At 43.2% G+C, this 15965-nt stretch overlaps 1 protein-coding gene across 1 annotated transcript in view; it reads right to left on the reverse strand.

The window, feature by feature from the left end:
- The window catches only part of SOBP (sine oculis binding protein homolog), a gene marked incomplete at both ends in the record, with an annotated part of 102113 nt that overhangs the window by 26539 nt on the left and 59609 nt on the right, over positions 1-15965 (reverse strand). Inside the window, one exon of the mRNA XM_080615284.1 lies at positions 9721-9816. Within this exon, the coding sequence (XP_080471410.1) occupies positions 9721-9816 (96 nt within the window). The remainder of the gene's footprint in view (positions 1-9720; positions 9817-15965) is intronic.

Genomic DNA, 15965 nt, shown 5'->3' on the forward strand with positions numbered 1-15965 from the left:
AATGCATGTTTACTGCCTTCCAGCTCGGCAGCTTGTGCAGTTAAAATACTCAGTACCAACAGGCAGATTTATTATGAATGCTGGTAGGGATCTTTTTTCTCTCTCATTGACTAGATGTGACTCAAAAAGTTAATGGTAATTGCTCTCATCTTCATTTAGCAATGAGAGAGAGAGAGAAATGGGAGCAATTTGCAGATCTGAGAACAGGTCATTACAGGTGTGTTATATTAGTGTATTCATGAGCCCCCTGGGACAGCCGTGCTGTGATATCCAATAACTTTCTTAATGTGTAATTACACACCATTGGACTATAATTGATTAATTGAAAAGAGAATGTAGGCAGATGCTAGGCCAAGGCTGCTGCTGCTCATTAAATGAGTATGTCCTTGCCTCTTTTTAATAAGTTAAGTGAACTACTCAAAAGCAATTAAGTAAGAACTGAAATTCATTAGATTTTAAGTAATTATTGGTATTAACTTCTGTAATAAAATGCAGGATTTATATTTTGGGTTTTTTTCCTATCCCAAAAGCAGTATCATACACGTTACTGCTGAGATTCAAAAAAGCTGTCTGCTACAGAAAGCAGGGAGCAGTGAGATACATTCTCCTTGCAGACACATCTTTTTCAGTTCGCTTTCAAATAACTACGTGCCTTTTAATTAATCTGCCTTTTGGGGATGTCATTCCTGGAAGCCCTGAACAGTTCTAGGCATTCCCAAAGAAAGGGAGCCATGCACTCAATATCTCTTTTTGCTCCCAAGCCTTCCTGCAGTAGAGCTGAATGGTGGCCAGGCTGTTCTCAACCCTCCTTCCTATGGGTTGGATCTTAACTCTGAGAAAGAAAAAGAGTATGGGCTCTGATTTTCAAAATCCCACTCTCTTACTGCTTTATGTTGGCTCTTAAAGGAGTCAAAGCTTTCAAACTCTTTTCCTTTTTAATGGGGAAGACAACACATGCAGCAAGATAAAGCATAAGCCAACTGCACTGTTACAGAAAGTCACACTGGTCTACGGAGGCATCTTTTCAGACCTGACAAAACCTGTTCTCATTAACAGCCTGCAAGAGTGAGAGCCAGGGTCAGAGGTGCAAAAGGAGCTGAGCACCAGGGGACTAACTCCAGTTCTATGGCATGAGCCTGTGCTGCAGGTATGGCCATGGCAAGATGCCGTGCGAGAGAAGTAGCTGCTGGGCTGCCCCCAAGGGCCCTACTGAATCATCTGCATCTCCTGCACAGACCCCAAGAACAAAATATTTATAGCTTTGGATGATGACTTTGGAAATTTTATTTCCAACTTCTGTGGAAGGAAATCCGATGAATTTTATTTCGCCGCACTTCACTTGCTTTGGAACAAGGCATATCTTTATTTTTTAACGTTCTATAAAAACTGTCTGAATTTTATTTAAATTGGTTATGAATGCCAGTTTCATAAGGCAAAGCCACGATTCACAACTGGCTTTCTTTCCAAGGGATACAAACCTGCTTTTTTTGCCCCAGTTTTATAGAGGTTTGGCTGGGGCAATAGCTCACATTTTTTTTCAGACTTCTTTAATATTTATTGTAATAATTATTAAGAAGCAGCCTGCTAAAAAATGCATTTTCAGCTGACAGTTTTGTAACTTTTTACTTGTTTTTACGGTCAGTAACAAGATTGGCATTTTTTAAAAATCATTTTTGAAAAAGCAGCTTTTCAACAAGAATGTGTTTTAATATGAAAATTATAACGTCAGTAAAAACATCAAATAAGGAAAGCAAAGAGTAAAAAGTGAGTAATACAACACGGTATTGCAGTGAGCAGAAATTAAGGTTGGAGAAATTATTCAGAGGTCACCAGTAATTGCACATTTATTAATAAAATTTTTAATGCTTGTTCTGGGAAGGAAGATGACAGAATTGGAGCTGTAATGGGATTTTAATTATTTGCCTCTTAAACAAATGCATTTTGCTTCTCTTCTGAAATAATAACGGTGATGTTAAAAATTAGAAAACATGCCTCCTTCTGAGGAAAGGCAGGTTTGTGCTCACGAAATGTCAAGTGTCACATCCTGAAATAATGTTCCTGTATCAGTATGACGGAAAATGCTAAACTAGACATTGAGGCAAAGTTGCTTGCTCTTTCTAATGCACTCAAGCGAGTGCTGTGCAAAGGGATATGACTTGCTCTTGGCTCTGGGAGGCCAAACACCCAGTGTCGATAGCCGTGGTCTTTCCCAAATCTGCTCTGTTCCCATTGTCCATCTTCCCATGCCGCTCACCCCTCTCACTGCCACATCTCTTTTATTTCCATCTCTTTAGCTCCCTGAATCATCTTCCTTAATTCCATTCACTGGACTGAACAGGTAAGCATTATGTAGAGCTACTGTGGGTACCAGCCTGCTTTGCAGGAAACTGCATCCCTGGCCATGGGGGAGCTTTGTTTCTTTTATTCCCTTCTCCTTCCCTTCCTTCTCCCTACTCTCCATGCTCCTGGGGATTTTATACCTTGTACTTGATGTGCCACTGGGAACTGGCAGAGACTTACCCTCCTTGCTGCTCTCCAGGGGTCAATGGCACTTCCCTGCCCACCTCTGCAGGAGGCATGGGGAATCCCTTGCCCTCCTTAAGGCTGTAGGTCATGGTCACTCACTAACCCCAAGTATAAAAGGAGTAAGGTTTGGGTCTTATTTCCAGCAGGGCTGCTATCTCAGACTTGCTACGACAAGGTTGTACTTTCTGCAAGTTCCTACAGCTGGTCTCTGATTACTGCCTTCAGCTTAAATACTTTTAATAAAGGTAATATTTTCTACACTTCAAGTTAGCTGTTACCTGGCCTACAGCGATTTTTGGTCAGAGAGGGGAAGATATCTCAAAACAGTTGTTTGTCTTTTCTTGTCTACCAAATACAGGGTGTCATTTTAAGCCCACTTAAAGATAACAAGCGGGATCCTATTGATTTCGTTGGGCTTTGGATCAGAGTCCAGGAAAAAAAGCACATTTCTTTAGCAGGATGGTGGTGCAGGACTGGGGCAGGGGAACAGAGGGCCTAAAAGACCAAAATAGTCTCTTTAAGACCCCTGGAAAGTCTGCTGAGAAGGTCCAGAAACAGGACCCAGACCTCCCAGGTCCAGCCCATGCTGTCACAATCATAGTATCATTGAATGTCTTGGGTTGGACGGGACCTTAAAGATCATCCAGTTCCAACCCCCTGCCATGGGCAAGAACACCTTCCATTAGATCAGGTTGCTCAAAGCTCCATCTAACCTGGCCTTGAACACATCCAGGGACAGGGCAGACACAGCTTCTCCGGGCACCCTGTGCCAGTGCCTCATGACCCTCACAGTAAAGAAGTTCTTTCCCATATATATATATATCTTGAATATATATATTATATATGTATAATCTATATATATTGTATAATCTATATATTGTATATTATATATACTCCCTATATATTATATTCCTTTTATATATATATATTTCTTCCTTATTTCTTACTTGCAATGTGAGCAACAGCCTCCACTTCCATTCCAGAGTAGAAAAACAGATAACTAGAAAGCAGAGCAGAAGGACACAGCTCATGTGCAGGGCAAGACAGTGGATGCATTTGTGCTAAACCAGTGAACAGATCTGTGTAGACAGGCACAGAGCCTATCATTTCCTGGGACAGCATATAGCAGGGCGGCTGGCAGGCTGCAGCTCTCTATTTGGTCCTGCATTATCCTCATGAGATGCCTATCACAGCGCAGGGCCAAGGCGGCCAGTGCCCCGTGAGTGCTACCTGCACAGGCAGGCAGCGGGCATGGAGGTCAGGCAGAGCTGGGTGTTGGGGCTCCTCTCTCCACTCCTGGGGCTGCAAATCTGCCAGGGCTGAGTGCTGCCTTTCTTCAGTGCATTCACCCAGTGCCCATGGACTTCAATAGGAACGTGCGTAAGGTAAACACCACATAGCCCTTCATTCAGCCTGGCAGCAATTAAGGACCAAAAAAACTTCACAATGATTTTGCCTGGTTTTTTGCCCTTGCTTGAAAAGAAACAGAATACAAGGGGGTCTGGTGGGGTTTTGGGAGGTTCTGTTTAAAATATTCTGCTGTAACTCATGAACAATTCAGTTTTTTAAAATGAAACTTTACAGGCGATCAGTCTATGATATGACCTAAGCCTCACTGTTATTTCAGTCACAAGAAAGGCTTAATTTCATGTGGCCAAGATTACTGAGGTTTTAAGAACATCAGTATCAATTCACTCCTACAATTGCTTTTCTCAGTATTTTTGTTCCAGAGCAGTAACTGCCATTCTGACAGCTCTCTGTGCCTGATCCAAAGTCCCTGAAACCAAAGGCGGGCTCTCTGTTGGTGTTACGGGTTTTGCACGGCCATTTGCTCAAATCACTGCGTACACCACAGTGCAGCTGATGGAGCAGTACCAGTTGCTCTCAGACTGCTGCAGTAAACTGAGCAAGAAACTGATGAAAGCCATCAGTAAACCACCAAAAAAATAGTGCCAGCAGTGAAACACAACAAACCTCAAGTGATGCTGAAACAGTGGTAGGCACCACCATGGAGGTTTTAACTCTTGGCAGGCTTGGCACCAGTGGCTTTATGACCTGGAGCTCCACAGGGTGTCACAGGTCTCATTCTCCCCTCCCCTTCTGCCTCTTCAGGGTGGCAAAACCTCCTCCTGACCACGAGGTTAGTACCTTAAAGGCTAGATGTGGTCCTGCTTCCCTCAGAGCTGCTGGGTGGCAGTCCTGCTCAAGCCAAAAGCTCTGCCTGACACAAAGCCTAGGCCAGGATGAAGGAAGCATTCTCCCTCTCTCTCTGCTGGTTTTTTCCTAAAAGGGTGAAGAAAGAGCCAGGGAGAGCTGCAAGGAGAAGAGCCTTTGCTTCCTCTCTGCTAAGAATAAGGAGGCAGCATAGGAGACAAAAAGGGTGGAACAGAAAGAGAGGGGATAAGCAAAGCCATCTCCCCCTAATTCAGTCCTCGTTGAAGACACTGTGATTATAAATGGACTGACAGGTATTCTCTTTCAATGCTGAAGCACTAGCAGAAAACAGGTGAGGTTAAAAAAAAAAGAATTCAAACTTCACTTTCTAGAACCAAAACCTTCATGGCCTCCAAAGGATACCAACACGCATACTTACATTTAAATTTACTACACCTACAAAACCAACTGGCCTCATCTGATCCCAAATATTCTCAGTGTTCTTTAAAATCAGTCTTGTAGGTATGAAATCTTTCCACATTTCAGTACCGTAACACTCAGGTTAACCTGCCTGCATCCTTGTTGCCCTGCCTGGATATCACACATGTACATGTTTCCTCTAGTGCTAGAAAAGCAGAGCAAAGTGACATGACTTCAATCGAAGCACCAGCTGTAGCTCTGGCTCCTCTCACCCTTGCCAAAACCTCCCCAAAGGCCTTTTGCTCACAGGAGAGCATTTTGCATTTCAGCTTTCAGTTGTAGATGTGTTTTCAGAGCTTTCTCTGCCTCTTCTTGTTAGTGACTAAAGTTTATTTGCCACAGATGAGTTTGCATTAAATCCAGTAACAATGTTTTATTTTGTGCCTTTTCACAGCTTCCAAGCACGAGGACTATCCTATAATTCACTGCATACTGAACTCATGAATTTATCCTCCCAGAGCAAAACTAGGAGCAGACCTTTTGATTTCAAAGAGAAGGAGACCCTGATTTTATTGGAGGAAAAATGTGTATCAAAGCTGGACGTAGGACTGGAAATTAATTTTTTTTTTTCTAGGCTGTTTATATTTTGTTTGGCTTTTGTTTGCTTTACATTTAATCTCATAGTGGTAGGTGGTACTCAGATCATCTCCATAAACAAATGATCTGGAAAGCAACCTGGTGTTTAATTTCCCTAACTCATCAAACCCTTCTTTGCTCATACTGCAGCATGCCCATCTGAAACCTTGATGCAATATTCTGGGCAACTTGGGGCGGGGGAAAAGTAGCTGTTGGCTTTTCTTTCCCACTTTTGTTAAAAGGCATCCAAGCATGGCTCTCCCTACCCTCACTAACGTGGGTAGGTGCCAGATGGATTTTTCCTTTCTTTAGGCAATGGCTTAGGAATTTCAGCCAGCTAGAGCAGGGGCTGTGGGCTTCTCACTGGCCTTTTGACTCAAGCCTATCCTTTCTCTGTACTTAATCCCATCTCTCTCCCCACATTCACTATTAGCTGGACTGTACTACTCCTGTAACAATCAGCTTCCAGAGGACTAAATTCTGCCTTTTCCTTCTGGAAACAAAGAGATGTGCCTGAGAGAAAAGCTTCCAGCCACTCATAGAACAAGAAATTAAAATCCTGAGGCTGCGCCTATGGGAGAAGAGTCGATGGCTGGCCAACACAGCATGCTGGCCTGGCTCTTTAAAAAATAGATTCATTCATTATGTAATTCCCGGTATTTATCTAAACTTAAGAAATCATGATTCTCAAAAATACTGAAAAGTTTAAAAGGAAAATTTTACGTCGTCATTGACTACAGCATCTTTGCCAATTTGTTTTCTATCCTCTACAACAAATGGCATGACACAATGTATCTGGATTTAGCGTGGGAAATTAATGCCCTAATCTAATCCCCTAACTGCACAATGGCTTTCTATACCAACCAAAATCTTTAATTGTCACTGCTTTTCTTAATGAGCAGAACTACCGTAAGCACTTCAGGAGTTTCTTTTGCCTAAATCATATGTCTTTCTTCCTCCTACTTCCTATCAAGCTCTCTCTCAAAAAAAACCCAACAAAACAAAACCCACCAAATAGTTGAGCTGTACCTCACTATCCGAATTATCTCCTCTTCGGAACAGCAAACAATAAAGCAAGCAGACAACTTGTAAGAGTGTGTTACTATGCTTTCAAATCTCTCCAAATACTGAAGAGTTAAAGCTTGCCGGATCTGTCCGTGACCTGGGATGTTAAGATTCAGCTGGTGTAGCGGGAAAGCCTGGCACACAGACCCAGCAGCGCTCCAGCCCCTGGATCCCACCTGGCAGCACCCTCTCAGCACAAGCATTTCCCAAACAGAAGAGCCTGCGCTTGCTGGAACAAACCTTCCTGGAAAATGGCAGCTGAACCCTAAAGCAAAGAAAGCACTTTTGAGCCAAATCCTCCAATTTCACCTCACAGGCTATATACTTACTCTCAACTGCACTGAGAAAACTCCAAGGATTTCCCAGTTCTCAAAAGCATAAACAAGTTTCAGTTTCTCTTTCATTTAAAAAATCTCAGCTTTTCACTCAGCCAGCTTCTGACTTGCACTGTTAGGCCCTGGGTAAGATTTTAACCATTGGGAAAATATTTTTCAGAGGAAGCAGCTGTCCCCACTCCTTTCTTTCATTTTTTCCTCCTCTTCCCTTCCAAGAGGACAATTCCTAGCACAAATATAGGAACAGTGACTAGCCTTCAGGAGAAAGATGCTGTCTTAATGGCCAGGTTCTGTGCATTTCACTTTACTCTCAAGCAGATTTTAATATAGCATTGTTTCCCCAAAAGTAAAAATATAGAAGGAAAACCACTACCCCTCTGTGAAATATGTAGCATCTTCGACACATAACACTAGTTCCCCCACCACCAAAGCCTAGGCTCAACATCGTATTTTCACTGAAAGGTCCTAAAATACATCTTTAAAGATAGCAGAGGTACATATTCATTATTTGTCTACTTTTTTTCACATACAAACTGAGTACATATTACATCCCTGTCAATTTTGTTTCCAACAGCACAGGAAAAATAAAACTATGACAAATTGCTTTTATTACTTCCTTAAACAAGAACTGAAACTTGTCCAAAATGCACATGAAAGACTAACTTGGATGATTTGAGCTTTTGCCAGGTACAGAAGTGATACAATAAAACAAAAACTTAAATGTATATTAGTAGAGGAATAGTTAACTGGGCATTAAAAGAATGCTTGATTTCAACAGCAGAAAAGAGGTTAATTGGTTCATTGGTTGCTTGCACTAAAAATAAAGGAGATCTTCAATTGAAATAATATATGACTTATTTTATATTGTGCTGTCTCCCAACTCTAGTCCTGAATTCCCCCAACACCAAGAAGCCCAACTGACATCAAGGGCATCTTGGTGTTTTGCAGTGGTTCATCAGGCCTGATTTGACCAGCGGCACAGTAATTAAGCATGGCCTTGAAGAAAGAGTTTCATTTACTTGGCACAAGAATTGTTACTGCACCAGGGAATTGCTTTCTGTGTTTGCCTATTTTCCTCCCTTTAGGACATTACTCTCCTGCCCCTGAAACCAACAAGAACTTTGCAAAAGGTTTGAGAGGAAGCAAGATCATGTCTTACGGGTCACGTCACTTTTGGCGGGGGAGAATTCTACTGGGAACAAACTGACCCTTCCGAGTGACACCTGTGGCTCTGAACAGCATTGTCATTTCCTAACCAGGGGCTGGCTCAGCACAGGGAACACCACAGGAAAGCCTGTGGGCCCACTAGTGCAGGTGTGGCCAAGATGCTTTGCATTCTGGCCAGTGCTGTGAGCAGGGACCGGTCATCACCGCTGAGCTGCTGCTCTCCAGTCTGGGCTTCTCTGATAACTGCCTGAATCTGGGGCCCGGCTTCAGCACTGGGTTATGTCAGCCTATCAATCAGCTCGACTTCATTGGATGTTGCACCTGGGACAACAAGATTAGCATTTGGCTGTGCATCCTCTAAGGGGGAGGCAGACACAGGTTTTAATGCAGAAGAAACACAGCTTGCTCCTCCATCGCCACCCGCCTCTTCTGTAGTTATAATGAGAAAAAAAAGTGGTGTTGTTTCAAAACATAACCCCATGTTCTGACTCTCCACAAATTATTTCCATTTAGCCAAATGATACATTTTACTTAAGTACGGCAGAGAAGAAAGGCGAATGCAAGGGAGAGATCTACCAATTCATCTAATTCGAAAGCCATGCATGAATCTCTCTTAAATGTACTACAAGTCATTTTCTGTTTACTTTAGGCAAACAGAAAAACACATCGTGGAGCACTCATTTTCACAAAGCTAATCAAGAACATTAGGTCCCAACAGATTCATTTAATAGAAATATAATAGGCATTCCTGCTTGCTTTTAATCTTGCCTAGCTGCAAATGCTAAAATGAACAGTGAATTAACCCCGCCTTGGAACAGAGATCCTTTCAGAGCTGATTATCCTCTCTCTTATGGCTTGTAAACACTCCAGGCTCCCTGTATGTGCTTTCCTGGCTTTTGCTCTTTCCCCACAGCAGAGGATGGGAGAGGAGTAGAGAGGAGAGGAATGGAAAGGAGAGGATGCTTCATCCTGCATGCAGCTAGGAAGGGGAGGAACAGGCAAGCTCTGAAGGGAGTACTGCTTGTCAACAGCACAAACACGCCGCAGCCAAAAACAAGGCAGAGATAAAAGGTGGATGGGAAAGTGAGTTCTGGGGTGCCTCGGAGGTGGAGGAGTGCTTCTCGTGCATCACCAGCATTCCCTGAATGGAGCTCCCTGATTTACCGTGCAAGACAAGGTAGTACAAGGCCATTCACGTGCTGTCATCAAATACAAGAGATTTTTCAAGCAATCTGAGATCTTAAATTGTTCACGGATAGCAGAACTAGCATTAGTACACTGAACAGGAAAAAAGAAAACCTATCATATTTCATAATGTCATAATGAACAAAAGCCTTTCAAAAAGAAAAGAAAAAAAAAACGGTTTTCACTGTGCTAAAGTAACAATCTAGACTTGTTGTAAGTATGTTATTCTTACAAGTAGTTCGCAGTTATTCTTGAAGGCAAGTCTTGGAGTTTCCTTAGCATAGTGCTGCTGGGGAAAATTTTCAGCATGTCCATCTTCATCTCTAGCCTGAAGGGAAATATAATGGCCTATTTAGGGACTTACAAATAATGGAAGGAAAAAAAATAGCTAAAAGCATAACAGCTCAGATCATTAAAACAGACGGGAATCCCAAAATACAACATTATTTTAAAGTTTCTTTAAATACGCAGTATAACTTTTAGATACGAGAACTTGGGATGCTGTTTTCTTACATAACTTAGGTTGAACATGCAAATTCATTGTGGTGTAATAAGTACAACGACAAAAGACAAACCCAAAATGAAATATTTGAGCTGAAGACTGTGAGTAACTCAGGGTTTCAATTTACTCCATTGCATTTTTCAGGATTACATTACATATGTACTCGTATAAACTTTTTGACATGCTTAAGCAATCCCTAGATAACGTACTTGTATTTTCAGTTTAACAGCAAGGCCCCAAAAAAATAAGTAAGTTTTCACACTCATAATTTACATGTAATACTAATATAGTTAAATGGATTCCCCCTCCATGTTTAAGTGAAGCTTTGAAAGGAGCAATCATCTAGTGAGAACAATGATCCTTCAATCAAATGCGGTCAAAATATTTAATGACAAAGATGCATTAAAAGTTACCGGTTATTCGGAACTACGCTGTTAATTAAGAAAGCTGAAGTTTAAATGGAGACATTACCAGAGCCCATTAGCAATCCTGCTTGCATATAGTATTTTTCCCTTCTCATCTACAGCGTTTTCTGCTTTCGAGTTGGAGCAAAAGGGAGAAGCAGGTGAAAGGAGGAGTGTCAGCAATACACTCATTACACTGTTCATTTCAGTGACACTTGCACTCCGTTCCGCTCCATCTCATCTGATCCCTGACTGTTCGCTCTCTCCCTCTCGCAGCCTCCCGAAATTCACAGCTGAGCTGTCTCCCTCACATATGGCTTGCATATAATTATGCACATTCCATTTTACACTGCATTAAAATGATGAGCTCCTGGCTCCCTGCCAACCTATTTAAATCAGACCCTGCCCAAAGAAGCCAGGGAGAGAAAGAGGGCAGAGGGGGGTGACCAAAGTGGGGGGCAATGAAAGCAGGCAGAGGAGATGGGCAAGGAGCAGGCAGCTCTGCTCCCCGTCCCTCCTGCCACTCCATGTGCCCACCCGGGGCAAGGTGGGTGTGGGGATGCCCAGGTGCAGTGCACATGCACCTTGGTGGCTGCAGCAGTGCTGGCATACTGTTGCCCCTCACGCGAAGTGTGTCACAACCTAGTGCTGGCGTTTACGAAAGGTATTTACACGTTGTAGGCTCTACGGCTTGTTTGCCTTCAAATAGGCTTCTGCCTCTCCCTGGGGAGATCGGGTGGGAAAGGGGAGCTGTGGGTTAACAGCACTGGGGGCTTTTAGGAAAACATGAAGGGGCTGCACCTCACGGAAAGCCCACTGAGGGCTTCAACTTGGGCCTCTACTTGTCAGCCATGGGGTGCGAACAAACTCTGCCCCACAGAAAATAACAATTTTAAAATGCAAAGTTTGTCCAAAAACATTTCGAGTGGTGTCTACAATTGAGGGCTATTACAAGCAGCGGGAAGTGGGAAATGAGTTTACTCTGCACATTTCCTAGCAGCTTATGGGTATTTTCTTACACTGCCCTCAGTAGCTACAGGGTGGAAAATGTTTAGAATTTTTCCTTCAAACCACAGGGAAGAGGCAGAGCATTCCTGAGCACCTGAAATCACTTTATACTGACAAAGGTTTAAATGTGTTACTCTAATCATTAGTTTGAAACTGAAACCTCTCTCACACAATAAATCTACCTCCCATGCCGTGTGAAACACAAACTCTAAATCTGACTATGTTTGGTAGAGAAAACCCACCCAATTTTCATTTTTGAAACAAACTTTGTCATCTCTTTCATCCATGAAGGAATACAGGCAACTCGCTGAAGCTCTTCCAGGTCATCTAAAAGACAACTGGGGAATGAATGCCTTCAAAATGCCTCGCGCAAATAGAAACGGACCTGTCAGCTCGGGATCACAGGTGCCAATGGAATGCTCGGTGACAGAGAGCTAGTGAGATGTTGTGTGGGACACAGGTGTTATGTAGGGCTCTGAACGCTACCGGTGCCCCCTCAGACCCCTGAAATTGTATCTTGGCACTATTCTAGACATTGTGCGTGTGACGGCTGGCATGTTGTAACCTGCCAGTGACCCTCTGGAGCATTATCTTGGTGCACGCACCCACCTTGTAAAATGACATGGATATCAGGGTGTTTGTAGTGCATGTGTCAGAATACAGACAAACCACACTGACCTTGACCTGCTTACCAAAAGTGCCAGTTGCACAAGGGTTATTCACCCCTGCTGATGGCAACATGCCCTCCCTCCTACTGACCCAAACCTTATTTTACTTAACTTTGGACATTATGAGAATTTCCTAGTCTCAAAATCAGTTTAGCTACCTACTGCTATAATTTACTCAAGCAGCAAAAGCACACCTTATTTAGCTAGCTGGTTTCCATTGAAAAAAAACCCTTTTCTCAGCAGTTAATTCTCCAGGGTTTCACAGGGCTAATTCTCGAGCTTTACATTGGTTCATTACTACAATCCTTCAGTTGTAAACAATTTGCAGAAGGAAACACAATGTCCAGCACTGTTCTAAGCATATTAAAAATGTGGTTCAGAGTTTATCTTGCCATGGTAATACTGTGATATGCCTGTATCTACCCCGGCTCATTCTCTGTTGCTGCTGTTGCTGCTACACATCAGTTAAGGGCCTGCCTCAGCTCCCCAGCATCTCGACCTCCCTCATGGCTGGCATCTACAGCTTCTCCATCAGGCAAGGCTGACACGGCATGTACTTTGCCTGCTATTGTTTCAAAGAAAGCAACTTAAAAAAACCCAAGCCAAACCCGTGATGTTTCTGATTTTTTTAAATGCTTTTAAACTCCTAACATCGTTATAGAAATGCTATAATCAGAAAATGTATGTCCAAAATGCCTGACAGCCCACTTCGTTCCAGGACAAAAAAGGCTTCAGCTCCTGCTCTGAGCCTGGGACCGTGGTGAGCACTGGTAGTTTTATCAACACAAACCTGCTGCAACTTCACTGTGGCAGTGCCTCTCCTGGGATTTACTGAATCTCCTAATTCAATAGCCTCCACTGGCAGGCAGCCGCCTTCCCGTCAGCTGCATGAGATCTGAGAGGGAAATCTGCCCATCGGCAGCCCATGGGATGCCAGGCTGGACACTCAACAAAACCAGTGGCACTCACACAGCCCTGGCTACTCCCGGCAGAAGACAGCACATTACCCAAGGAGCACTATTGACAAGGAAGATTTAGCGAGGAAACAGCAGTCAACGTGGTGGAGCTGGCTTGGCTGTAAGGTCAGCCTGATGATGGGTTGTGTGGGAAATTGTGGCCTTTAATTGCAGGTTAGGTATCAGGAAACCCTTCCTAATGATAGGTACAGCAAAGCACTGGAGCAGATTGCCTAAGGAGACTGTCAAAGTCCCATCACTGCAGTTTTTTAACAGCAGATTAGGCAAACATCTGTCAGGAATGACATGCACAGAGTAGCTCCTGACATAGGGAAGCTGGACAGATGAGAACATCTCCTTTCCCAGGTTCCTTTCCTCTCTGCTTTCCACCACCGAGCTTTGAAGAAAAACGGCAGGAGGGTAAGGAAAAAAATAAGGAAAAAAGAACAGAAAACAGGATCTGAAAGGACCTCTCTGAAAATAGCACAGCATTTGATGTTCAGAGATATGTGTACTCATTAATAAGTGCATGATGACAACTATCTTTGGCTACACAAACTGTGCTATTTGTTCATAAGCCAGGCAGCCTATATTTGTGAAAGATGCCAATAGTTTGGAAACAGACTATATATTAAGTCAAGATTCCTTTTTTTTAACAAGACAGGGAAAGAACAATCTACATCAGAATTTCCTCCTCTTCACAATGCATGGATATTTGTTTCTCCATATTCTCTGAGAGAAATTATCTTGATCCAGACAGAGGATTTCTTAGCTTCAGTGTAAGCCTTTTTATGCAGCCTTAGCCTTGGGAGAGGAAATCTGTGCTTACATTTTAATATTGAGGGCAGAATCTCATGATAGTGTAAGTCACAAGGCAGGTTGAACAGAATAATTTATTGAGATGGAACTTGTTAATGCAAAGCTTCCACTAAAATGGGACAATGCATTTGCAATGAAATCCTACTGCTCAGTCCACAAAAGTTTAATGCCTTTTAACTGAAAACACCTAACAAGTATTTTCTAAGAGCAATGGCCACTTAAGTAATGCAGAATGACAGAATATTAGCCTGCTTACTCAGGATAAAATTGCCGCCTGATTTCCATAAATGTCCTTTAAAACAGGTGAAACATAGGACCATTACTTCAGACATGTTAAATGCAGGCATTAATTGACTGTTTCTGGCAGGACAAAAAAAAGCAGTGAGAAATTGAATAGCGTTGCTATAGAAGCACAGATAACTGCGTTGAGGCTCCCACCCCATGGCGATGAACAGAGGAAGTTCGCATCACCCTTAATACTATTGTCTCCAGAAGCTGGCCGCAGATGGGAACTGAAAGCCGTGTTTCCGTTTCCACCACAAAGGTTATCTCTTCCTTCACTGAAACTCGAAGGAAATCCCTGGGGAGACCCTAATCCTTGAAATCGTAGTTCCTGTGCGTTTCTGTTGTCCCAGATAATCAATTATCATGCTCTCTACATTCACTGTACCAACCACGGTAAAAATAGCACTAAACTTCCATCTGCTGAGTATATTCTTCCCAGAAATATGAACGGATTTGCTGTGGGCAGGGGCGGTGGGGGTGCCCGACATCAGGGTGCCAGGTCATGGCTCCACACTGGGAGCCAGTGGAGCAAGGCCAGGGATAACAGTCTCAAGAGGACACCCCTGGTTCAGCAAGTGTGCAATTATAGGAGTGAGTGAGCCCTCAGCTCAGGGAAAAGTCTCCCCTCAGGGAAAGCTTTCAGTAATGTCTGACGAGAGGCTTGCTCTTCACAAGGATTTCAGGATTTTCCTGATTCACTAAGTGATGGAATAAGTGGCATTTACAAGCTTGTTGCCTCTCTCAGCTGTACTCTATTTGCTAATCTCTACAGTTGCAATATTTTGCCACTCCAAGCTTCTAAAATCTTCTCAAGATTTTCAGAAAAGTTTTGAAGCGTATCAAAACAATATCTCACAATTTGTCCCCAAAACTCAGATCAGTGAAAATAAAGGATCTAAAATCTCACTGGTTATTTATTACATTGTTATCATTTACATCTCACCAAAATTGAGGTTATCCCTTTTGCCTGACCTCCTGTGACCAGCCAGGTTAGAGGTGACCACACTACCCAACAATTCCCAGCCTGGGGTCTCTCTGCCAGCAGTAGCTCTCTGCACACTTGGTGGTGGTCTACAGAGAGCATGCACGTCACGTGCTACTAACTCCCCTTGTTTCCAGCTGCTAAAATGCATTTAAAGACAGCTAAAAATACATTAAATACTTTCCTAATGTTATTTTTCCATGTAAGCAACTGCTGTAGTCACCACAGGAATGTTATTTGATCGCCAAGGGGAGGGGAAGTGGTCCACGAGACAATCTGTCTACTGGAGGTGATCTACAAAGTTAAAAAGAAATTGGGAATATGCCCTCTTATAGCTTCCTTATTAAGCATGCAGAGGAAAACCAGAAGGGCTTTTGCTGACTTACTTTGCTGCGCTCTCTCCTCTCCCCACACACGCCACCCCAATGCGCACATGAACACACATACCAACACAGACTGCATCTCTTCACCTGTTATTTAACTTAGGGATTGAGATCTTGTCTATGCTTGAAGAAGTCACCAGTGGATAGAAACCAGTGGAACAGTATCAGCATGACAAGCAAAACGTTGGGACTATATGTGCAAATCTTCCCAGGTCCTGAGCAGAAGATGTACTGCTGGAGACAGGTTTGGGCCATTTTGTTGCCTGGTATCTATCCACAGCCTTCCTTGAAATCTCTCGCTGGCACTCAGCTGCTCCTGGCTCCTACATATAACAGTACAGACTCCATAGCTGTGGAGTCCCTTTCACAGAGTGAAGCTACATCGTCACTGAGAATGGGCAAAGACGTCCCTGCAAAGATGCAGTCCCTAAGTAGACCCTGAGGTTCAATTTCCTGCAGGCATCCTCGAC

This window comes from Psittacula echo (genome assembly GCF_963264785.1).
Source record: "Psittacula echo genome assembly, chromosome: 4".
Taxonomy (NCBI): domain Eukaryota; kingdom Metazoa; phylum Chordata; class Aves; order Psittaciformes; family Psittacidae; genus Psittacula; species Psittacula echo.